Genomic DNA, 25,885 nt, shown 5'->3' on the forward strand with positions numbered 1-25,885 from the left:
TGTCCTGATTTTACAATAATTATGATACTTGCTCTTAAAATGACATTTTAGTATGTCTGATTACTCTGAATCCCAGAACACTTGCATGTCTTCCTGAAAAAAACACTGCAAGAAAGCAGAAGCACCCCAGGATCCCAACAGTACTTACTGCCAAGCCCATCAGCATATTCTCCCCCACAGTGATCTGAATTCTCAGCCCAAAGAGGGCATTCATTCCCCTCAGCTTGAGCTTGTTCATCAGCTGTGTGTGCACTTCGTACTCCATGAAGGGCAGGAGGTTACTGATGGAGGTGGCATTTGCTTCAGCCTGAGCTTTCTTCTTCAGCCGGCACAACCTGGAACACAACAGCACAGAGAGGGCTCTGGCAGGCCTGGGGAGGCTCATGGGACCACAGCTACCTGCCTCTCCTTCCTCATGCTATAACCAAGTGCAGCCTCTTTTCAATTCTTCTAGATTGCTGCAACAGTACAATAAAATGCCAGTTCTTCACAAGAACCCCTTGAGACAGTGCCATCTGAAACTTCTATTTTCAGCTCTTCTTCTAGTAAGGGCCCCCATGCAAACATCTGTTTCTCTTGCTGCAAGCCTCAACCATTTCAGGCACAAGTACAGAAAATTACTACTGTAATTTCTAGTGGTAGAACTTTTACAATTCCTATTAATACAGTTATTTAAGACACACATTGGAAAGAAGAACAAAATCCCCAAACCAAACCCAACCCAAGTGCCCTCACAGCTAAAGCATTAGCCATATTTATTGGAAAAGAATAAAGCAGAGCATAGCAATCCCATCTCTGACTACATGTTAGTCATCTTCCACTCTTTGAGTTTAGTCCTACAAGCTGAAATTCAAAGCCCAAACCAGTGCAATGATACTTTCAGAGAGAAATGTTATTCAAGAACACAGGCCAATTCTGTGTTTTACAAGATAAGGTTTGATGACACATTGGATTTTAGCAACAGGAATTCTTTTAGAGCTCTCCAAAACTTTACTAGACTAAGGAAGGATCTCGACAGATACCTGGCTTGAATAAGACATCCCTTCCCAACAACTACTGCCTCTACAGGAAGGTCAATTGTGGTGAAAAGGACATCAGGAACTTTTTGCTTCCTGCAGTTGTAACAGTAAGTGAGGTGAGCAGGAAATGGCATGTTCAATTCATCATATGGGATATGGCAAAATCCACAACCTGGTGGTGAAGCTTCTTCAATCCTAAAAATACATTATGGAGAGAATACTTAAAACATCTGCATCTTGTTAACCATGCTCAATAAGTGCACATGTGAATAAACATCTGCAGAGACCTACTCAAATCATACACCACAACTGAACTCTGCTCCATTACACCAGTGTGACAAGTATTACAATACACCAACTACAAGAAGAAAAGGTTGCACACTACTTGCTAAAATGCTCTCAATAAAACTTGCATTGAAACTACTTGTGCAGGGATTGAGAAAAAGGACATTCAGTGACCAACAATTCATAAAAACCTGTAACATCACTGAACTGGCTTGAAGCAGTGTAACTTCCAAATATAATCCATGATACAACAGTTGTACACAGAATATGCTGCACCAAACACACCAAAAATTCTCTTTTTCTCATTGTGTCCAAAACCCCGTAAGAGCAGAATACAAACAACAAACCAATCATCCTTTTGAGAAGCAGCACAAAAAGGTAAAGTGAATTATTTCCTTATAACAGTCTCTCCCCCCCATGAGGAATACCCAGGAATGACCACTATAAAAATATGGACAGGGAAAGCACAGGCCAACTGCATCACTGCATATGGATTCTGTTTCACATCAACAATTCTTCTCAGGGATTTTGAAGAGGTGCTTAAGCAAGTCTGTCAGATTTGGAACATTAGATATCATAAGACTTTGGCAAACAGATTTAGTGCTGAGCACGAGCTTTGTCTGTTTACCTGTTTTACCTCCCTCTGGCACTTCTAATCCATGCCAAGACTCTTAGTAGCCCCAAAACACATGTTTTGAAAAAGTAATATTTTCTTTACATTACGAACATGATATTGCTTTCTATCCATCATATAGTGACTACAAAACCAAGTATTTTAGTTTTGGCTACCGTTTTTAAAACTCTATCTTCACTAGAAGACAATGGTCTTCTGCCAACAAAGAATAATAAATTCTAAATAAACCATGTTGACTGGTTTGTTAGGGAAAAAGCAACGCAAGCGCTAAAGTGCAATGAACAGCCTTGCTTACAACTATAATTATCCCCTGAAATATTTGATTACTGCCCTGATGAATACATAATAAATTACCAAAAAGCATAATTATTTTTTTTCCCCAAAAATAACTTTGTGGCAATACTCATTCTTCAAATTCTATTTGCAAGAGCAGAAACAAAGGGAAACTTCAGTTTCATGCTTTTGTTCATCAACTTCAACAAACACATACCTATTTTGGAAAAAACCTGGCATTGTATTTGTTTAATAACCAAGCTACTTTATCTCCCACACATAAAGAGTATTTAATGGAGCACACATTACAGACACAGCCACTTTTGGCTAATGTAAGTTATCAAACACCTGTCATTTTTTATGGTGTGATACAAAATTGAGAAAAGAGACCTGAAGAGCAGCGAAGGAAAAAACTGAGTTATGATCTGTGTTAGTAGTCAAACGTGTTACCTTATTGAGACTGTTAGAAATAAAAACAGAGTATCTAATTGGGTGCAGAGCTCCATTACTCCTGTGATGGTTGTTGTTAGTGAAAAGCAGTAAAGTGGTTGGTCCCGCATCCTGCACTGTAACACTGTAACCTACCCTAATAGAGAAGAACTATCTTGGCTCTGAGGAAAAAAATCAACCTCTCCCTTCTCTGACCCTATGGAAAAGAAGCCAGGCTGCCATGACAACCTTTGTTCCAAACAGCCTTCCATGGTGCCATCCTGAAGGAACCTAGGGTTCAGTACAGCTGCTGTGCCAGATGCGGACAAAATACAGACCTCTTCACTATAAGAGAAAAGAACAACAACACAGTGAATTCCTACTGCTTGGTGGCTGCTTTTATATCAAACTATCAGATTAAAGGGCTACTACAAGTCTCAGTGAAGTTAAACATCCCCACTAATTCTGTGCACTTGTGCAATTTGATCCATTTAAACTCTCAAACAAATGTTACAAATAATATAGCAATGGAAAGGCTAACCAGGTTTAAGTATGGTTTTCAGTTCTGTGGTTAACAATGCAAAGAAATACAGCAAACCAACTAAACATTAAAAAAACCCAAGGCATAATTTTTTTACAAAAGTAAAAGGGAAGTTGAGAGCCCCAGGATCTCATTAACATTCAATTTTCAAAATGAAGTTACATCTCAACACTGACAAGGGTGCTTCTTGAAGTATAAAAAATGGCAAAACAGTACAATTTTACTAGGAATAATTACAGAAATGGAACATTTTGCATGTAAAGTAACCAACCATACTTAGGATTTAGCAGAGTTCAAGCTCTCAGAATGACCACAGAGCTTTAATAATTCTCAAGTTGTTAAATAAGAAACAAACATCTAGCATTCAGTATAAAATACTACTGCTTACTATTGAAAAAAAAATAAAGAGAATCTTGCCCACATTTTCTAGAATGATACATGTGCCTTGTTTGTATTTGTTGTTTCTCTTTCCAAAATAATTTTTCATACATAACATGTCTGGCAGACCAGTACTTACACACAGAGGCTTGTGCTTTGAGCATGGAATAAAGCTGAACTGGCAATAAGTAAGGCAATTCCAATCAATATTTTATCAATAATTGAACACTACCACATTCAATTCCTTTAGAGAAATGCAAGCATTAAATAACCCAATACTTGACTGTCTGTCTATGCTCTAAACATTCTTTCCCCATAGTTAGGCTAGGAAAAAGAATACAAGCTATTTGTGCTTTTTACAAGGAGACGGACAAGCAAAGGAATAAATGCTTCATGTTGGTGTGTTCATCCCTCACTGATGGAGTAATTGAGGAAAATACAGTAAACCGAAACTTTTCCAACCTCTCTCCTTAAAAAAGGAAATTTTTAGTGCTTCTACCTTAAAATATTTAGGCAAAATCAACTTGAAAGAAAATAAATTCAGATGTTGGAATTTTCTTGCTACTTCCCGAATGCAATTCGAAATATTGAACCAGAGTAATTTTCTGCTTAATATCAGCAGACACATTTTGCTCCAGGACAAGCTTTTTTTGGGCCTGAAATGTGAAGTTTTCCATATAAGTTCTGGTCTGCCAGTCGTTATCCAATAATGAAACTTCAATACATATACTTTCAGGAACAGTCTTAATTATTTGGGTAGATTAGGTTTAGAAAACTTCATGGATAAATTAATATTGTTACTACAAAAGAAATTGTAGGGTTTAGCTTAAAAGAAAAAATTTTAACATTCTTTCGAAAAAACTTAAAACCCAGATCTAAACATATATAAAAATGGCTAATACTGAAATTTCATAATCTCACTTAAACTCTGTCAAGTAGTTATAGAATAGACAGTACCAACACCTGTACTGGAATAGTGAATTTTTAATCCACTGATGATGAAATACATTTTCTGTGGCATTTTGAAAAGCAAATCATCATCATGATTTACCAAATGCTGGTTGATTCACTGTAGCCCACTACAGCATGACAACCCAATGCCTTGGCATGGGATTTTATTTCTTGTCTGATTTCTGCCCACCAGGCATCTCGTGTCTCTGGTTCATCTGAAAGACAAAGTATAAATCAGTTCACTATTCTGGACTAGGCTGACACAAAGCTTCATGCAATTAACCTGAAAAGCTGAGGTTTGCATATTCAGGTGCTTCCAATGTGACACTTTCTTTCCTTCCAATTTATCACACCTCAAGGAAACACTAACAGGACTTTTTCACTAATTATCTTGTTTCTCCCCCACATGAGCAGACTCTCACAAATTACTGCATTCTTCTTGTTGTCCATAGGACAGGTAACACTAAAATACTGTAGATACTGTTCCCATCTGCACTTGGTTTTAGTCCCAAACCACACCCTCAGCTTCCAACAACACAAGAGCAGTGTGTAACACCAGATACTCTGTAATGCTGAAAAACTAACAGTAATGAAACAGTATTTCTAGTAGTAAACTGATATTTTACATTGCTGGGTACTTGGTATCTCTGAAATAACATCAGTAAGTTTTCCTACTGGAAGCAGTTCTCTCTGTTACCCAGATTTTGAAAATATTTGTTCCAAACCGAATCACTAATCAAACAGACAATTAATTCTGTGGCACTTCTAGCTGTGAGAAGCCATTTGGATTTGAAACTACTTCTACATTTACAACGTGAAGAAATACAGGATGTATGTTGTCAGTGCTTTTTTGAGTCAGTATCCTGGAAACTGCACCTTCCCTCCATACCCATGAATGGATTCAAATTCCTCAAGGTTATATTTTGAATATATTCTGCCTGCTTTTCTTGAAAACCACAAGATACAAAAACACAAAAGGAGTGTGCTGCTAGAATAAGTTCATGCAGTCCATTTATTTTTTAATTGCTCAGCAATTAGTTCTCACAGCTAAAGCTCTTGTCTTACAAGCTTTTTACATATGGAGCCAATACTGAATTTACAACTAGAATTTGTCAGCTGTTTCTTCTTTCAAAACTTACCTGTTTCAATGAATGTAGTTAGCAACTGTGTTAATTGTTGATACAAAAAGGGAAAACCAGTAACAAACAATCATTACCAAGGATTCTGAGTAGAGAGATTCTAATGGAATTTCCCTGAAATTAACCAAACTTAGCACAGATACAAACTTCTGGCTACTGGGTTCTCCTGGCTGAATCATAATTTAAATAACAAAGTCAAAACCTGGAATTTATTTGGAACCAATTTTGTACTACCAGGAATATTTACCAACACAGTGTATGATAACCACATTATCATACACTTGGTTCTCTGACAACATGACAAACAAAAATGCAAGATGCAGATATACACATAATTTAAGTTACTGAAACAGAAATATTGTAAAGTAATATGTATTCATTCATGACTTTACCTCACCTTCGCAATTAGAACTAGGCTCTAATTTTTCTAAACTTAACTAATGATTATTTTCTAATGCAAAGGAAGAGCACAGAGGTTTGCATATTCAATAACACCCAACTTTAGATGGCAATGCTTGGGTAACTCACAGCATTACACTGACCAGCAGCAGCCTGGATGCTCAGACTAAAGTTTATTCAACCTTTGCTTTGAGAAATGAACACTGAGCAGAAAGAACTTTACAGTGAGGGTTCTTAGGCATGTTCTCTGCAATGAACAAAAATTCACACGTCAGGACACAAACCAAGGGGTTTCTATGAACTCTATCAATCATGTTCTGTAATCCAAGGTCGCTTTAGCAGGTTTCAGCGCACTGCTGGCAGACTCTTGAGGTGCTGCACTTCACTCTCAGGGTGAAAACACTGTTAAATCCTCTCAGTGACTGGGGCAATAAATGCTTAAGAAGATACTCAGCAATCCTGACTCAGATTCCTGGAGCACCTGCTCTTCCCAGCTTTGGAATTCCTGGGATTCCTACAGAAATAATCCATCACACACAGGGCTGGAGCTCCCAGCTCAGCTCTCAGGACCACCTGTGGTACAAAAAGTGGGAAATGCCTTCTCTGCAGGTACCCCTCTGGACAGAGGCTGCTCTGCTGCCAGCAGGGAACAGCAGCAGGGCTGGCTGAACCGAGGGAGATCTCTAGAAAGGGACTGTAAGGCCAGGCTACAACATCTGACCAATTCAGTGCATGGGGGATGTGAGACCACAGGCACATTCTGTGAAAGTTCTTTTTAACTCTTTTTGGTGACATGGACATGGATCTTGGGAACAATTCCTCCTCTCCCCTCCAGTCATGGGCCAGAGATTGTTTTGATAAGCAATGTGTTTCTCCTTGTACATGAAAAGTCTAAGTAACAGCAAAAGTGGTTCTCTGACCATGCAGAAAAACACCTGCTCAGTGAGACTGGATCACAGGCAGCTGGCTAGAAACATTGACTGAACAGCCACACAAATTCTTGTACTTCACAGAAAAACACCTGCAAAGAAGAAATACCCTTCTTTCTAGACATAAATGTGCCAATTTTCAAAACTACAACTTTTTACACCTTTTGGTTCCATCTGGCAAAAACTGCTTCTACTTATCACCAGTGACATTTCAATGTAAAAGTGCAAGAAAATGTGAAGTCATGATGAGAATTTGAGTTAGCAACAGGTGAAGTGACTGAGGATGAACACAAAAAGTGCTGTGAAATAAAGGTAAGAGTGATAAAGACAAGAATGACCATGAAAAGGAAGGTAGCCACAGTGAAAAGTGAAATGGAATGAGATGTTGAAAGGAAATGGGGATCCTTAAAGTGAACATGGAAGGTAGAAATAGTGACGGGTCCCAAATTCTATGCAAACATTTAGCTTTCCTCCACAAAAATGTATAGTTTAAATTATTGAACTTAAGAGACAATTTTTCTTACCTAACATCTACAAGGACACCTCACCATTATGGCTAATACATACTGTTGTGAAGTTACTCAACACTGTGTCTGGCTAAAACAACATTTAACCATTTATTCTAGGAATCTGCTCAATATCCTCACTAACAAAACTATTAACTAGAGAAATCTAAAGGCTCATTTTCATTCTTTTGAGAGGTAAGAAGCATTTTCCAGCCACTGTCTTCAGCGTTAACACGATCAGGCTCAATATCTTTCAAAGAATCCAACAATTTCTTATCATACAAGAACAAATACTTCTATAAGAGTCATGCAGAAACAATTGTTTGTAAAGAAGATTGTGACCTCTGCTTAAGATATTTGACTATTTTTTTCTTCCAGAAAGAGGCCAAAAAATAACAATTATTATCTTTATATATAAATATTGTACATTCACAGTTTACATGAACTTACCTTTGCGTATTAAAACACAAAATAATTGTCTACAATTAAAATCAAACACCATGACATTGCAATAATAGGTTGATACAAAACACTGAATGCAGTGCAATGTGTAGCATTCATATTCTTCTGACAAATATTTTCACAAGCAGCCTTTTTTGACACATGAGCCACACAATTTCACATGGGGATGCTGTCGTAGCATTTACAAGTTTAGTAAAGCTAAGGATTTACATAAACAATTAGAGGAGTTAGGGAAGCAGGATGGCATGTGTCCAGCACACTCCATGGGAGTGCCTGTTGGTTGTTTGGCTAAGGCAAAAGCTCAAGAACTAAGGGTTTGCAAAGCAGATTCAGCAGACAGGAGCCAGAAACGGTGGGAATTTTGGCGCATGCTTGGATCAGGTGACAGTACAGACTGAAAACTATGGCAGCTCACTGAAATGGTTACAGAAAGTAATGGCCCTGGATTCTAGGTGGAAGCAAGAAGGCAAGCATACAGAGCACTCAGTCACAAGCTTTTCTAGCAAATGTACCGAGTCATTTGGACCAAGGGTTCTCTACAACTTTAAGCAGAAAGGTTTGCAGGAAATTCCACTGCTAATTATGTCCCCTTTGTGGGAAACCAAAGGCTGAACACTAAACTTACTGTATTAATGTTTCCAAATTGGCAGGATATTTATAACCAGGTGGAAGCAAAGCACACTGTTTCTATGGTTGAGGACTTGAGAAACAATGCTGTCAGGAGTACAGTGTTCTATAAAATCGTGCCAACTCACATCTCCACCAACTGGAACCTTCCAAACTGATTTCATTCAGCAGTTTTATAAGACACAGACAGCACTTCTGTACCTGGAATGCTCTTTGAGTTAGTTCTATCCACCACCAAGTCACCCATCTCCTTTAGAATACAAGGCTGAGCTGCACTATCCAGGGGGCAATATCCTGTACAAATCTTTCACCTAGACACTATCACTTTCTGATTCCTAAGTTTTCCCAAGTTATTTGCTAGAGGTTCACTTGTACAGGTTCTTTAGGGTTCTGATTTAGCCAGAAGCTGCATTTTGCTAGTCCATATAGATTTTTTGAAGCTGAAGACAGATTAAGAAGAATGGCCTCTTGATGACACAGTTCATACCCAAGAGTTGCTGTATCCTTAAAGCTGAATCTTTAGACAACCTGCTTCAAAATAGGGACTGTCTGATTTATTTCAACCAATTTTACATTGCATAATTTAGGAAATATTTACATGTATAACACAATGCTCTGACAGGAGGAGGACAACCACCCGGAGAAAATTTTCATCATCTATAAATGACTCATTGTTCTGTTGTTTCAAAAATGGCAATCAATGGAGGTCAATATTCTTTCAAACTCAGTCTTTGAATCTTCACTAGGCAAAGCCCTTATCCACACATTCAATATTCCCTTATTTTTATATATTCTTAATTAAAAACCTACTAACAGCTTATACAGAAAGATGTGTGGGATTTTTGTGTAGGTTTGGCAGGTTGGGTTTTTTTAACAGACACCTTTGTTAGGTTCATAAGCAACCTTCCCTGGACCTTGAAGTTTTATTTAATCCTTTCTGGTTATCCCATTAACATTGACATTATCAATTTTCTAAATCATTTAATGACTAAATAACTGTACAGAAACACAAATCCTCTGATCTCTAAAGATTAACACAAAATTCAGGTAGCAAATAATTAAACCTACAGAAGATTAACCTAAAACTTTCAAAACAGTTTCCAAGCCACTCCCTCCTTGTTTAGAAATACTGCCCATATTCATCTTTAAGACTGAAAGATGTACGAGTGAAAACTTTGTTACAGCAAGTGAAGGAAGTAGATTGTAGGGATACATCAAAGGGAAACTAGGATACACTAAAGTAGCAGGAAATAGTGTAACCACACCCAAAGGGAACAGGTTTACAAAGGTAAACTCCACATCAAACTCCAGCCTGCAGGATGTTACTGATAACCAGGGCTCCTCTGCCAGATGAAGTCAGAGAGCAGCACACACCTCACCTCTTAAGCCCAAACTGCTGAATGAGCAAAACAAGGCTGGAAAGTAAGGAATTCTTCAATTACTCAGGAGACAATTTTAAGAACACTCAGATTACAACTGCATTTACAGGATGAGCTGTTGGCTGGCTGATTAAGCACAAACCCCTTCACGTGCAGGGCAGTTTTCTACTGGGCCAGTCAGGCCACATCACTACATGAGCACCAAGTCTCCAAGAGAAACCATACAAAAATTCCATAGAGCATTCCTTTCAGTGGCAGCTCTCTGCTGAGGAGTGACAGCTTTAATCCCAAAATACACTCCAAGATGGAGGAGCAGAAGGGTTGCTCCTCTTATGGCTTAACACAGCCACAACAGTGGCTGTAACTTTTCCTTTTAATTGTAGATGAAAGTCTGATAGGAAGAGCACCAGCTGAATTTAAAAAAAAAAAAAAAGTCTTGTAATAATATGAAAGCAGCAGTAATAATTTAGTGCAGAGCTAAAAGAAAAGAAACCACCATGTGATACAACTTAAATAAAATGAAAAATATAATGTCAAAATATAAGGCATTTCAGTATTCAAAATATATTAAAAATTAAACAAACATATATTAAAAATTAAAATACTTTAAAATGAAGGTTTAAATTGCATCATACTTAGGATTATAAAAGCTCAAAAATACTGCCCAGAAATTGGAAAACATTAAATATAGGAAATAAATTTGCCTCTGGAAAATCATTTCCATGCACAAATATGTGCCTTGTTACTCTAGCTTTTAGTGATTATTTCAGTCGCTCATCCTAGAATGGTGACTCAGCAGGTCATAAAGAAACTACTTATTCTATTTTGTGTCTCTGTTGCTTTGTTACCCTGGCACACTAAGTACAACCTATTTTAAAACATGAGCAATCTCCAAAGAAAAGCTTTAAATGACTACAACCAGGGGCTGTTACCCAGAGCTGGGGATTCTGTGCTGTAACGAGACAGGGCTTTCTAAACCCCATTTTATCTTTTTATTGCTGCAGGAAGAGGATGAATGCAGAACCTCTGCATTCATTATTTCTGTGCACTCACAACTGTTTATTCTGTTCTAAGACAAACTTTGAACTTCTGGATGCAAGGAGACTTAAAAAGAAAATCTCTTGTGCCTCATATTTATCATCCATTGACATAGATCAGTTATTGCTGTAATCCTGTTACAGTCATTTAGAACTTGTGTTCTCTGCCTGTATATCTTCCTACAAATCCTCAGCAGACACTTTACAAGGCCATGTTTAGCTGTAATTATGTAGCAATTAGGAAGGTGCTGGTTCAACCAGAATCATTCTGGCTCTCTTCTAACAATAACACATTTTGAGCCAGGCAGATAGTTCTACAACTGTATGTTTGCAACCACAGAAGCAAATATCAGAAGGCTGAAAAAACTCAATGCAATCCCTGAAGGAAATTTTATGAAGACAATAGTTTAAGCATTTTGAAATTAGAATGAGTTATGTGCAAAAATGCAATTTTTGCCAGACCAAGGTTCTCTCTCTGGTGTACTATCAATTCAAAACCAAAGTGTAGTTGTGCAATAAGCAATGGCTTTTCTGGAGCACTTGTGCAAAGAAAAGTTTCTATTGGCTTTCACACACTTAGCCAGAATTTCGGGAGAGTTTTAAAGCAGTATGGAATAGCATTACTTAGGCAGGCAAAGAATTCTAAACAAGGATTTGAAATGCCAAGTTTATTTATTAATTAATCTCTAACAAAACATGTGAATACTGTTCTGTGCTCAGTGACAGTGACCACCCTTTCTTCAGTTACATAAATATCTACTTAGAACTCTCTCTCAAAGAAAAAAAAGCACAGTCCCAATGAAAATGATTTCATTGACATAAGGGTGTATCTGCTTCCAAAAATAATATTCAAACACCACTCACATTAACCATAGAAATGACTTGGCAACATTCACTCCTCTGGAAAGGCTGCAGAAAACTGGAGTCAATTATTACTGGAGACCATCACACCCCTCACTCTTGTCAGAAAAAGCCTCTGACAACTGCTTTAACCTCCCATTTTCATTCAACACACTCTGATGGGCAAGATGCCAACCTGGAAATTCTCCAAGAAAAGGCAAGAGGTCAACCTTAAAATGCTGGGGCTTTTACTGCTTGGTCTGAAGGATAACCACACCAGACACCAGCAGGCACATTCTGACACTTCCTGCTGTGTTCCCACAACTGGGCCACACTTACACCCCAGAAAGCAGCTGGAAATGTAATTTGCACATTCTCTGTATTTCTGTGGAAGAAAAACATTCAGTTACAGAAACAAAACATAGCCAAGCTTTCTTCTTGTGTTTCCTCATATGCAAAACTGACTCTGGAGAATTTCACACTCCACCAGTGGGACTGGATATTGCACAAGGAGCTCAGGAGATGCTTAGGAAGGTTTTAACAATCTTTTTTCTTTCCGTATTTCTGACTACTGGAGCTGAAGATGCACTGCTGGAGCAGCTTCCTGAATGAGGAGTGTAACACTTGATTATGTGAGAAATGACATATTGGTGCTATGAAACAGCCACATAGAAAAAGAGCCTCTATTCAGCAAGTTCTTGCACTGCCTACCTTGGTGCTCTGTGTTTAACCTCAGTGCCATCCTTTAACAAAGATCCAGCCTCCTGGGCTGAGGATTCCGGGCACATTTTTATCCTTAGAGTTCATTCTTTCCCAGACACAGCCCCAGAGGCTATCTTCCACTGCATTATGTGCCCTCTGTTCTACGAATTTTTGCTCAACTCCCTACTTTTACTTTGCAAATTCATCTTAATATCCCCCTTTTTGTTTTTTTACAAACATTTAAACAATTCTTCATTCAACTATATGTAAATCACAGATACTTAAGCAGCTGCTTTTCCATTCATTAAATAGTCAGTCTTTACTTCCACGTTTGATTTTCAAACGCCTTCAAATCTCTGATGTTTCCCTACCACTGGAGGCTCCTGTTGTATCTTACATACAATTAAATCATTGGCAAGACAAATTAAAAAAAAAAAAAAAAGGAAAAGAAATATCCTCCTGCACTACACAGTCACTAAGCAAGCTGAAATGAAGCCTGAACATTCTCCAAAAGGAAAACAATTTTAGCCCACTTATGGCTGTGATGACACTCTCTGGCCAGCAGCACACCTAGCACTGCACAAGCCCCATCCACACTTCAGGAACAGGAGTGTAACCTGCTCATCCCACAGCAGCAGGGTTAACCAGCTCTCCCACAGACACACCAAGGCTACAGAAACACTGCCAGCTCTCAGGAGGGATTAACTCCACAGTTCCTCCTTGGTTTAGACCTCTCTACTCCAACTCTGGGGAAAATGTTTCATATACATAGAAATGCACATTCATTTTCCTGTAATCTCTAAAAAAATTCAAACAACAGTTTTGGATATTCTGTCAAGAACTGAATTCCTGACTTGCACTCCACTTACTAATCTTACATTGTGGATCACTTTCTAGCCTAGTCAAAGCATGTTTAGTGTCTGTACATAAACTCCTTTACTCCGTTATTCTAATAAAATTCTTTCAATAAAAACATCCTACTAAACAATCTGGAAGAACCAACAATGAATTCCAACTTTTCAAGGGCAGACACAATACACAAAAATTTCAACACATTTTTAACACCTTGGATCAGACTATGCCATACCAGTCACAGATCTGAGAATTTGACAATATTCTTTTATATACTGAAAATTAATTTTAAAAGATTATCACTTTAGAACAAGCAAAGAAAACCAACAAAACCAGAAAAGCTCATAATCACAATATTAAAGGATGGTTACTGTAAAAGGAACAATAAAAATGAGTCAATAGTTTTAAGCTCTCCCTACTTTTGAACAATTTGCAGAATGAAAAATGTCTGGTTTTTAATAACTGCACATCTAAACTGAATTTTAGAGCATGATACAGAGCTGCATGGCAAGAATGAATTAACAAAAAGGAAATTTTCTGGGGGGAGCAAGCCCTCAGAGGTCAGCTTTGTACCTTTTTATGGTGCCAGCTTTATAAACACCCAAGTCTGACAAGGCCTACTGGCTTGGATGCTCTGTGCAAAGAACTATGCCTGCCCCTCTTCCAGAGCATGTTATCTTTCCACAGGGAAAACATGACAGAGAGAAGCCTTCACTGCACCTAGACTGCACCAACTCATCCATTCCTTCTACAGCTGTATAAGGAAATCACACACTTTGGTCACTAAAACTGCATAAAAAATAATATTGGGGCTTTTTTCAAGCTGGGTAATGAAGTGATTAAAAAGTTCAAATAATTATGTTTTAAGTCCTGTAACTGGCTGCATTTTACAATACAAGATTTATGAACCAACAAATCCTGGGTTACATACTACTCTTCTCTTTAAACTGATAGTTCTCTATTTTTCTTGGATATTTTTTAGATCTGTTGTTTTAGAGCTAGTATTAAGAACAAACACATTCATTGATTTCCTGAAATTAACAGGAGGAAAGCCTTGGTTGAAGGAAATCATCAGGAGGAAAGCCTTGGTTGAAGAAAGTGCAAGCCCATGCAAAACAACAAAACTAACCAACAGTCCCCCCAAATCAAACCAACAGTCCAAAATAAACACCCAAAACCCCATTACACAAAAAACCCCAAACCAAACCAAACCAACAAAAAAAACCAAAAAAAACCAAAAAAAAAAAACCACACCTGACATGATCCCAACTGTGTAAGGAAGAACCCATTCTCTTATCCTAAACTACTTCCTTCATGGATGCTGAGCTGAAAGTGGCTACTAAATAAACATCTGAACATTCAGCTTTCCAGATGGATATTAAATTATTCTCAGCAATACTATTTTATACTAAAACAATGTTTTGTAATTTTAAAGAAAGTCTTTAACAGCATGAAAATGTGACATTTAGGCATTGGATGATTAAATAGATTTAAATTTGAGGCATTAACCTAAATATCCTAGAGCATTTCTAATAACTTCACTGAGCTGCCATAATTTCTGTCAGCATATGTAGTACTGAATGACTAATAAAATACCTGAATTGAAACTATTCCAGTCTAGCAGTTTGTATGATCTTGTGTTACCCATAATTCCGACAAAGGCTGAGTTCAAAACAGCAAATTAGTAGATCAGTTACAGAAGCAGAATAGTGAAAAAAACTACCAACAAGAACACAATTGACAACACCACTCCACAGGAACTGGAAAGACACAGACAGCAGAGTTCATCAGAGGCTGAAATAGAAAGGGAAAAGGAGCATGCTATAGCAATCTGGCACTAGGGACCAAAGTGGACAGTGTATGGCAGTTTGGTCCTATTGGCAAGCTCTTAATCCACCTGCAGATGTTCTCTCCCCTTCCATGTTTTCCCGATTCATTATTTTGCCAGTTTGTTTGCTTCCTTTAATATTTTACAGACTTATTTGACTCAAATGCTTCACAATCATAACTATACCAGAATTTTTTCTACTCCTACACCTTCCCCCTCACAGCCATGTGCCTTCATTCCCCCTTTTGTTCCTGCTCTTTTGCAGTGGGAGTTGCAAGGATCATGCATTTTACATTCACTTGTCAGGAGCAATGTGCAAGTCTCACAGAAACACTGCAGCTCTGCAAACACACATCTCTTCTTGCCTTATGGCTTATATGCTTCCAGTCAGCTGGCAAAAAGGAAGGAGTGCATAATGCAAGAAATTAGTTTTAATACTTTTGAGCAAATTGAATTGATTTTTTTTTAATACTCTGTCTTACATCTATCACAGAGTAAATTTTACACATAAGAGACCCGTATCAGAAATCTGTTGAAAGCACACAATCCTAAAATAACTTTGTGGCAAAGAAAGATACATCAATTACATTCTGACATTTCTTTTAATCTTTTCTTCACTGTGTAAACAGATCTTAGAATAGGAGAACAAAAGAGCGACATTGCGTACATGCTGCCAGTTTGCTGAATCTTTAGATCAGCAACAATCTGATCTACCTGCCTGGAGAATTGCTTGCTCTGGGCCATAGGAAGAAAAGGAAAAGATTTGTGGTTTTTGTACTTGTTTTCAAGGATGTATTTGCATGAACTTCCTTTTATTACTCCTGACTAGTGCATGCAAAACCACTACAGGTGCTATTTTTACTCTCCTCTGCATTTTTAAGTGCGCTGTCAACTCCAACTTTTTGCAAAGCATTCCTCATCTGGTCTCAGTGACTAAACAACCAAGTCTTCAGAGCCAAAAGTCACTCAGTTCCAGAACACTAGAACTAAGACATGCAAACCCCACGTGTTCCTGTGCTGGGAATCCCAGGAAAAGAATAAATAAAAACCTTAAAGTACTGTTCAGTAAAGGTTTTTAAGAAAAGAGAAATAGCTGTAAAGGTTAAAAACCATGTTGTAGGCGGTAGCCATTAGTCCTTAAAGATTTCAAGGAGCTGAAAATGGGAAAACATTCATAGTTAAGATGAAGCATTTAATCTCATTTTTGTTTGAATGGAAACACTTGCATCAAGTTTTAATCACAAAAAGTGGCAAAAAATTAATTAACCCCTCAATAATTCAAAGCTAGTTTTCAGTGCAGAGTTACTGATTCAAAGCATTTTTATTACTAGTTTAATTTGCTGAAAGGTTTCTCATTAAAACCACAACCTTTGAGTAACTCATTTTCCAAGCCTCAATGGCTCTCTGCAATGCACTGCTTCAGCTGTGCCCTGCTGGAACGGGTCTGTCCCTCCTCAAGGTGCCACCAAGGCTGGGAGGCAGGCTGTGCCAGGCAGGTTGTGCACAGCTGGAACAGGTCTGTCCCTCCTCAAGGTGCCACCAAGGCTGGGAGGCAGGCTGTGCCAGGCAGGCTGTGCACAGCTGGAACAGGTCTGTCCCTCCTCAAGGTGCCACCGAGGCTGGGAGGCAGGCTGTGCCAGGCAGGCTGTGCACAGCTGGAACAGGTCTGTCCCTCCTCAGGCCTGGTGTCACCAAGGCTGGGAGGCAGGCTGTGCCAGGCAGGCTGTGCACAGCTGGAACAGGTCTGTCCCTCCTCAAGGTGCCACCGAGGCTGGGAGGCAGGCTGTGCCAGGCAGGCTGTGCACAGCTGGAACGGATCTGCCTCTCCTCAGGCCTGGTGCCACCAAGGCAGCAAGGCAGGCCCATGTGCCTGTGCCAGGCCCACATTCCCGTGCCGGGCAGGCCCACATTCCCGTGCCGGGCAGGCCCACATTCCCGTGCCGGGCAGGCCCACGTTCCCGTGCCGGGCAGGCCCACGTTCCCGTGCCGGGCCCACGTTCCCGTGCCGGGCCCGCGTTCCCGTGCCGGGCCCGCGTTCCCGTGCCGGGCCCGCGTTCCCGTGCCGGGCAGGCCCACGTTCCCGTGCCGAGCCCGCGTTCCCGTGCCAGGCCCACATTCCCGTGCCAGGCCCGCGTTCCCGTGCCAGGCCCGCGTTCCCATGGCGGGCAGGCCCGCTTGCCCGTGCCAGGCCCGCGTTGCCGTGCTCACGTACCGGGGTTGTGGATGCGATCCAGGAGCTTCACCGAGCGCGCGCTGACGACGCCCCCGACGTGGACCAGGAAGCCCGGTGGGAAGGTGGTCAGGGTGAAAAAGGGGAATTCCTGTGGGCATTACAAACCAAGTGATTAAGTGCCTGCTGAGCAGCCCTGCGAGGGGCAGTAACATGCACCGAGCTCTCGCTGCCCTGCAATGCAAGCACAGCAGTGCCCTGGGCCAGAGGTGCCCCAGAGCCACGGATCAGGAAAGCACAGGTCCCACACACTCAAAGAATACTTTTCCCCCACAGAGTTGTTTCTCAGCACAACAGTGATAAACAACCAAAATTTTAGATATTTAGAGATTAAAAAAATCTCTATTGATCCACTTTTACCACGCCTGCTAAACACCAGAATTCTTCTTTCGTTGCTGATAAAAAAATAATTTTTTTTTTCCATTTTCAGGTGTTTTTGTTACAACTGACTGCAGTTTGATTCTGAAGCACAGGGTGAAAAAAACTAGTCTTGCAAGAATGAGGACTGTCTTATTACAGGAAAACATATCTAAAAAATATCAAAAGGACTGCTCTGCGAGTAAGCTCTAAATATAACGAGTAAATATACAGCTTCTAAAATAAAGCATAGGTCTTGAAACACAACTGTAAATTCTTAAACTAAAATAATTCACTTCCAGTTAATAAGTAAAATGAAGAGTTAACTTTCAGTAACTACTCCAGCTTTTAATTCATGAAAGGAGCAAAGGAAGTAATAATGGCAATTTTTCAAGGCACATTTGATGAAATAAAAGTCATATTCAAAGAAGCTGAGCCCAAACCTAGATTTTAATTGCTCCAGAGATGTTCTGTGAAATGTCTAATATATACATAATAGCACACTTATGGGGGAAAGGCAATAATTCATGTTCAGCAATTCTAAATGCAGAAAGCAGAAAAAAAAAGAAAAATCATGCAGTCACGTTTTGTATAATAGTAACTGATTAAATTGAACTAATAAACACCATATTTTTATATGAGAGAAAGTACAGGATAGATTCCTTTCTCACATACTTGGAAAGAGTACAATTCAACCAAGCTTCTACCTGAACAGCACACATGCTGCAGATTCAGTGAGGATCAAGTTCCTCCAGCAATACATGGCATGAAAAATCATCTTAAACTAAAGCCCAACGTAGGTTTAAAAGTTAATACTTCAGGATTCTTGCCACCCTTCTTATAGGAACTCCTAGAACTTCTAAAAGCTCCTACAAACTTTAAGTTCTCTAGATTTTCATTTGGCCTAAACTTCCAAAATTAAAACGCAAACTTTGAAATCAGCCACCATAGTATCAATAATCAGAAGAAAAAGAAAAATTCACAAAAGCCAAACATTGCAGTTTTGCCTTAACTTGTAACTAAGAAGTAGGAAGATTTCACCCCAGGATTCTGCAAACCTGCTTGACTGATGGCTCTCCAGGAGCAGAGACGGATTCTAGAGAGGGATGCAGTGAAGATTCCCCCAGAAGGTTCTAAGAGACTGCAAAGTGCCTTGCAAGCTATCAGAATACTCAAAATACTCAAAATACTTGCTTTCCCAGGACTGCAGAAATGAATAAATGAGTTTTCTGAATGTGCCACCTATATGGAATTCCACTAAGCCTTTACTACACTTACATTCTATGTATACACACACATTTACACCAGGCTGAAGCAGTATGGAGTGAGCACAGGAAACAATACTCCATGCTCTAAAGCTTGAGCAAATCCGATGGTTTTTAATCTAAGTGGAAATTCAGAAGTTTATCCACTTTCTGCTCCTTTCCATAAGGCTGTGTACTGCAAGTAATTTTAACATGCTCACACTTCCAGTTTGCCTGATTTCCTACACTATAAACCAGGTAAAACTTCAAATAACAACTTGGCTCCATCCCAACAAATATATCAATACTCCCAAGCCTGTATTATGACACATGACAAAATAAGGTCTTCTTCAGTTAACTTGAGCCACAGACAAATCTGGGTAACAGACTCACTGAACCATTGTGACAGAATTCTGTTAACAATCTCAGTCATTCTGACACAGATCGAACTCCATCACTTCATATGAAGACTTTTTTTCTTTTTTAATTTAATTTAGAGGTTTTTTAAATGTTATTATTATATTACTTAAATACAAGTTCCAGCCTCAGGTACATGTTGTAAACTGTAAGAGTTCAAAATTACTGTGCCACCCCACAAGGTGGCCAAACAACCTCACAGCTTTGCTTGCCCTGAACTGAGGGGATGGGTGGGTACGAAGTCGCTGGAAAGAAAAGATGTTCAAGTTAGGATTTCAGCCAAACAAATCTCCCAGAGAACAGATTTCCTGCAGAGCCCTTCAGAGATGAAGGCCACCAGACCCCCGTTTTGAAAAGGCAGCCGAAGAGATCCCTCAAGCACTTGCAGAACGTAAAAACAGGAAGAAACCAGAATTTGTCCAGAATTTGTGGAAGCGAGACACTAAATACCACTGAGAGCAGCTTTTGGCCATTTCTACAAAAATACAGGCTAAGGTTTGAGGAGTAAGATAACATCAAATTTTCCTACTCATGGAAATGCAGCATGTATTTTTAGTTAAAAACAGACAGAAACTGTAGCTGTGCTACAGTTACTCTTGCAATCTACAGATGTCCAGGAAATTGCCAACAGTTATTAATGTACAATGTAACATGCACCTGAGTTTTCCACTGTATTTTCTACAGATTTATTTTCAGGGAAGCAATTGAGGAATATTACCCTTCTAACTAACCCTGTTCAGTTTGCAATTAGGGTTATTTAAGTAACACACCAAAACCACATTTGGTTAAAAAAAAGCTGTTGAGACATGCAACTAAATGAACTTATTTTCAGGTACCTTAGCATTACCATATACCCCAATAATCTAAGACTCAAAAGAACTATTTGAGCAACCTGGTCTCATAGAATGTGTCCCTGCCCAAGGCAGGGTGGTTGGAATACGATGACCATTAAGGTCCCTTAAAGTATTCTGGGATTTTATAATATATCTAATACATGTGAAACTGCATTGTATATATTGAACTTATTCTTGCTTTTCCCAAATACTTGCTATCCTAGTAAGTAAGTAATCCAGACAAGTAGATGTTTATGTGCACTGTTTATGGGTGTAGTACTAAAAGAGAAAAAATAACTTATAGATGCTATTCATTCCAGTTAACTTCAAGGTAACCAAAAGAGGTAACACCACAGCAACACCACATCCAATACGGAATTTTCAGAAGAAAGAATGAACATATTTTTTATCAATTAACTGTCCACATGCTTTGCTGCTACATCATAATTGCCATCAATAACAGATTCAAATATCTCTGCCTCATTTTACAGTATCTTTTTTCTACTAGCCAATACAAAGACCTCATCAAAATAATGTGCAAATAATTCAGGCTCTAAAAATATGTTAAGGGCTCTCAACTTACTTTTTTATTGTCTTTAAAAAGCTTCCTAAGGAAATAAAAAGATCAGCCATGGAACATCTAAATGCTAGCAAAATCAAAGGTGAACAAAAAAAAGGGCTTGTTTTAAAGCATTCCTTCAGCCAAATTAAAAAATTAAAAGCAAAAAGCCATGGCTCTGTATTCATACCTAAACTAAAATGCTAACTGAAATGTATCAACATGCAAAATACACTGATCTAAAAAATGCTCTTAAAACCAACAAATTTTAAAAATTCTGCATGAACAAAATCAAAGAACTCTGCAAAGGCTCCCAACCCCCCATATTGAGCTGGTGCTTCAGAAATGCCTGGTAGCAGGGAAAGGGCTGGGGGTCCCGCTGGTTCCAACGTACCCGCCTGGCACAGAACCCGCGGGGCGATCCTCCCTGAGCCACGGCAGCACAGAGACACAAGAGAGTCATCCACTCACCCCAACCCTGAGCTCTGGGCACAAACTGCCACTGAGATCCCACAGCTGCACGTGCTTCTGTTCCCAGCTAGCACACATGCTCCCATGGCACTGGCTTAGGTGCAGTACAATAATTTCTGGGTACCAATATACTCACATTTCTTCCTTCAAGACACCTCATTATCAACATTTGATCAAAGCAGGGTATAGTTTATAAAAAAATAATTCCACACGTAAACAATTAATTAAAACCACTATTTTCATCATATAGTCTATTTAGCATAAGGACAGATGGCATTTTTAGTCCAAGAGAGGAAAAGTTTAAATCTATAAATGCCTTTTACAGCTTGGCAAGTAGTTCAGGTTCAAGTTCCCAATTAAAGGCTACCTTTTACTCCATTAAATGGGGCACAAGGCATCAACTCCATTCCCAAAACCTGAAACTTTTCCCAAACCCAAATGGGATTTTCAGCTTGTTTAAAGCTATGCCAATGTTTCTGAATTTGGCTTCTGTAAAAACTTTAACATCATGTCTTTACTCAAGTGTTCAACTTAACATGCATCAGTACCTTTCAGAGATCACACAATGGTAATTTCTCCCATAACTTCTTAATACCACTGCAATTACTTGAGTGCCGTGCACAGTTAATTGCTCCACTTTTCCCAGTGCTTTAGTAATATACTAATATTTAAATAATTTGTGTATAAAAGGGCTATTAAGCAGTCAACACTAGTTGTAAGTTCAGACCTAAAATTAAATGCTTTCAAACAGAAGGTAACAGCAAACATTAACTTACTACAAAATAAATTTTCACTTCAGTAGAGCAGAAATGGAAGTATAAAATGCCTTACCCTTTGTTCCAGAGCTGACTGAGTCTGTTGTCTTAAAAGAGTTTTAAATGGCCCCCCTTCTTTTCCAGCACTCCCACTGCCCATTCCTGAAGAATATCAGTACAAATGACATTCAAAGAAACATATATTATAATGTGTAATCAAAGGGTGAGTTCAAAATAGATAAAAATGAGTCATTGAAAACAATCAAAGTATCCCCGTTATTTTAATTTTTAAGGGAAAAAAAAGCATCAAAAATTTAATTTTGGCTTGAGGGTTGTTCTAGGTTTTCCTTTTCACACAACTAGCAGTGATTTTATAGTATTTGAACAAACCCCCCCAACCTAAGATTTTTTTCCTGCTGTCAACCTGAATTAAAATCAACTTTAAAACATAAAAACCTAAAGATGTGGATTTAAAACTCTTTCCTACAACACAGAACTTTATTTTATTTTCTTGTTATGACATTTTGCCTATGATTTAAATAGAGATCTAATTTTCACATGCAGTCTTTATATAACCAGATTATCTGCCCTTATCAAAAAGAGTCTCTGTCAGACTACTCTATGGTTGTGCATTTCTCACTAATATTATGACAATATTTTTATTTAATAGAAGTAATAAAAATCTGGTTTTCAGAGAGTTTCAGGTAACTAAACCACCTTTCCTAACTACAAGCAGGAGACTGTACACATGATTACAGCAGCAGTTACATAATGCATGATTAGGAACAAGAAGAAAGTACAAAGGCAAGGCATATCCTCTGATTTGAATATAAACTCTGAAAAAAATTACAAGTTATTTTACACTATGAAATACTCATCTGATTCATTCAAATAAGCTAGGGGCTACTACTGCTCTGCATTTAAAACTACACTTATTGGATTACTGTATTGGCACACACATAACCTGCAGATTATGAACAGGAGATCAACTCCAATTTTGCATAACATGGTAATTCTCTCCTTCCTTCTTTCAGAGTTTCACCTCCAGCCCTCCCCCTAGCACAGAGGGTTTGTGCAGAGGAAGCTGCTCAGTGCACTAACATCTGATTGTGCACTAAAGTCCTTGCTGTGGCATTACCTGTGCACAGCAGGTGTGTGCAGAGGAAGCTGACAGGGGCACTAACACCTCTGCTGTGGCATTACCTGTGCACAGCAGGTGTGTGCAGAGGAAGCTGCTCAGTGCACTAACACCTCTGCTGTGGCATTACCTGTGCACAGCAGGTGTGTGCAGAGGAAGCTGCTCAGTGCACTAACACCTCTGCTGTGGCATTACCTGTGCACAGCAGGTGTGTGCAGAGGAAGCTGCTCAGTGCACTAACACCTCTGCTGTGGCATTACCTGTGCACAGCAGGTGTGTGCAGAGGAAGCTGCTCAGTGCACTAACACCTCTGCTGTGGCACTACCTGTGCACAGCAGGTGTGTGCAGAGGAAGCTGACACATGCACTAACACCTCTGCTGTGGCATTACCTGTGCACAGCAGGTGTGTGCAGAGGAAGCTGACACATGCACTAACACCTCTGCTGTGGCATTACCTGTGCACAGCAGGTGTGTGCAGAGGAAGCTGCTCAGTGCACTAACATCCTTGCTGTGGCATTACCTGTGCACAGCAGGTGTGTGCAGAGGAAGCTGACAGGGGCACTAACATCCTTGCTGTGGCATTACCTGTGCACAGCAGGTGTGTGCAGAGGAAGCTGGCAGGGGCACTAACACCTCTGCTGTGGCATTACCTGTGCACAGCAGGTGTGTGCAGAGGAAGCTGACAGGGGCACTAACATCCTTGCTGTGGCATTACCTGTGCACAGCAGGTGTGTGCAGAGGAAGCTGCTCAGTGCACTAACACCTCTGCTGTGGCATTACCTGTGCACAGCAGGTGTGTGCAGAGGAAGCTGACAGGGGCACTAACACCTCTGCTGTGGCATTACTCATAGCAGGGACATGCTCCCCTGACAGTGTGCTGAGCTGCAGGTTATGTGTCTGACAGTGACCTGGGTGCTCTGTGGTCACAGCACTGCAAACACGTGCCAAGGTTGGGCTTTTCCTAAAGCAAGCAAACACAGCACTAGTGACTCAGATTCTCTTGCTAATATATCATGCCTAGAACACATTCTCCTTGCTAGTCCTCAGGTCTAAAGCCATCAGGGCTAACATGACAAAGCAAAAGAAGCTCCTAAGCAGCAGAGGAAAGCAGAGTGTTAAGAACAGAAAGGTGTCAGGAGCAGGATGGAATACAAACAGCATAGTGCAAACAGTTAGAAATGAAGCCAAGATTTTCTTTTCCAGAATTTCAAACTAATTCAACATAAAAATTCCTTGCTAGTTTCCTTTTCCTTCTGATCAGGAATCTGGTAAGGATGAACAAGAGTGTAAATATACATTGAAGTGCAGTTATTTGTTTTTACCAAAGGCTGGGAGATCTAGAAATAATACCAGACTTTATAATGTATGTAAATTCATTCCTAACTTCATTCATTCATTTTCAAGCATTACTAAGCTACCATTACCATGTACTTAGACATAAAACCACTACAATCTTCAATGAGTATTTTTAGCTGTTCTTGGATAAGGAAACAAAACTATTAGTATCTGTATAGTCCCATTAAACAAGATTAAATTGCTTTTACTATTTAGCATTGATTCTAAACATCACTGTCAGGGACTATACAAGACTAAATACAGACAAACATAGCATAAATACTGCACACCAAACAAACTCAAAAAATACAAACTAACCAAAAGACTTTCTACAAAAAAAGTGAAGTAATATCAACAACTATTTAATTGAAATCTATAAAAATAATCCATGTCAGTGAAATGAAAAAGTGGGCAGAAAAAATAAAAAGCACAGGCATTGTTTGAAAGGTTAAATTAAAAAGCAGAGTTGGTAGCATCTGACACCCATTATTTCAGCAAATGATGAATGAATTCACGAGCAAGTGCAATGAGCAGTTGCTCCATGCAAAATGCAGGAGCAACAAAGTGAAGAGAATGTGTGGGATTACAAATAAAGCAAATTATTTCAGTTCAATTAGCAAAGGATATTTTTCAAGGGTAAGAAGTAATTCTGTAGCATAAATGACATTGTTTCAAATCCTCTAAGAAGTTCTGAAGGTGTTTCAAGCTTCTGGGGCAGAGGTGAGAGATGGAATGCACAGTCATGTAGCCAGCAGTTTTCAGAGGCTAACTGAGCAAACCCAGGGTTATAGAAGCATCTGTGTGTTAATCAAATAACAACATTTCCTTAAAAGTGTGTTTAAAAGGCCATAATAGATAGATCCTACCAGAAGCAGCCAGAAGCAGCTCTTCAGTGAAAGAAACACTTTTCCTCAGAACAACTGGGCTGACATGGCTAGAGTGTAGAGGTTTAATGCTAGACCCCGAGAGGAGGAGACAGGACTTTCTAAGATGTGGGGAATCACAAGAGAGTGTAGGGGAGCTGGGAAACAGGAAAATCCTAGGTCCCTGCGGGGAAGGTGCTGTGGAGGAAAGTAATAGAGACAGAGATGTAGATTCAGAAGATGACTAAAGAAACGGACAAAAGAAATCAAAATGAAGCATATTTGTTTTCTCTAAAGGAATCAACACTTACTACAAATTATTTCTTGACATACAAAGAAATGGAATGACAATGCAGCTCCACAACGTACATGAGAAGCGTGTCTTTAAAAACCATTACTTGATTAACTTCATTTTGAAATTAATTTTCTAGAGACATGGTAATTAAACATTTTAAATGCCAATCAAAATTTGA

The 25,885-nt window shown here is 39.3% G+C and overlaps 1 protein-coding gene across 16 annotated transcripts in view; it reads right to left on the reverse strand.

Moving 5' to 3' along the window:
* C2CD5 (C2 calcium dependent domain containing 5) overlaps nucleotides 1–25,885 on the reverse strand; it is a 58,909-nt gene that overhangs the window by 18,149 nt on the left and 14,875 nt on the right. For 9 of the 16 annotated variants that reach the window (XM_059847981.1, XM_059847980.1, XM_059847978.1 and 6 more), the window contains 6 exons: nucleotides 22,153–22,238; nucleotides 17,423–17,531; nucleotides 4,611–4,725; nucleotides 2,890–2,985; nucleotides 1,023–1,214; nucleotides 149–335 (listed from right to left, as the gene is read on the reverse strand). In XM_059847981.1, the coding sequence (XP_059703964.1) occupies nucleotides 149–335; nucleotides 1,023–1,214; nucleotides 2,890–2,985; nucleotides 4,611–4,725; nucleotides 17,423–17,531; nucleotides 22,153–22,238 (785 nt within the window). Of the gene's footprint in view, nucleotides 1–148; nucleotides 336–1,022; nucleotides 1,215–2,796; nucleotides 2,986–4,610; nucleotides 4,726–17,422; nucleotides 17,532–22,152; nucleotides 22,239–25,415; nucleotides 25,611–25,885 lie in introns of all 16 variants that reach the window. The other 7 variants (XM_059847979.1, XM_059847976.1, XM_059847973.1 and 4 more) reach the window with 3 other exon arrangements.

This window comes from Haemorhous mexicanus, chromosome 5 (genome assembly GCF_027477595.1).
Source record: "Haemorhous mexicanus isolate bHaeMex1 chromosome 5, bHaeMex1.pri, whole genome shotgun sequence".
Lineage (NCBI taxonomy): Eukaryota > Metazoa > Chordata > Aves > Passeriformes > Fringillidae > Haemorhous > Haemorhous mexicanus.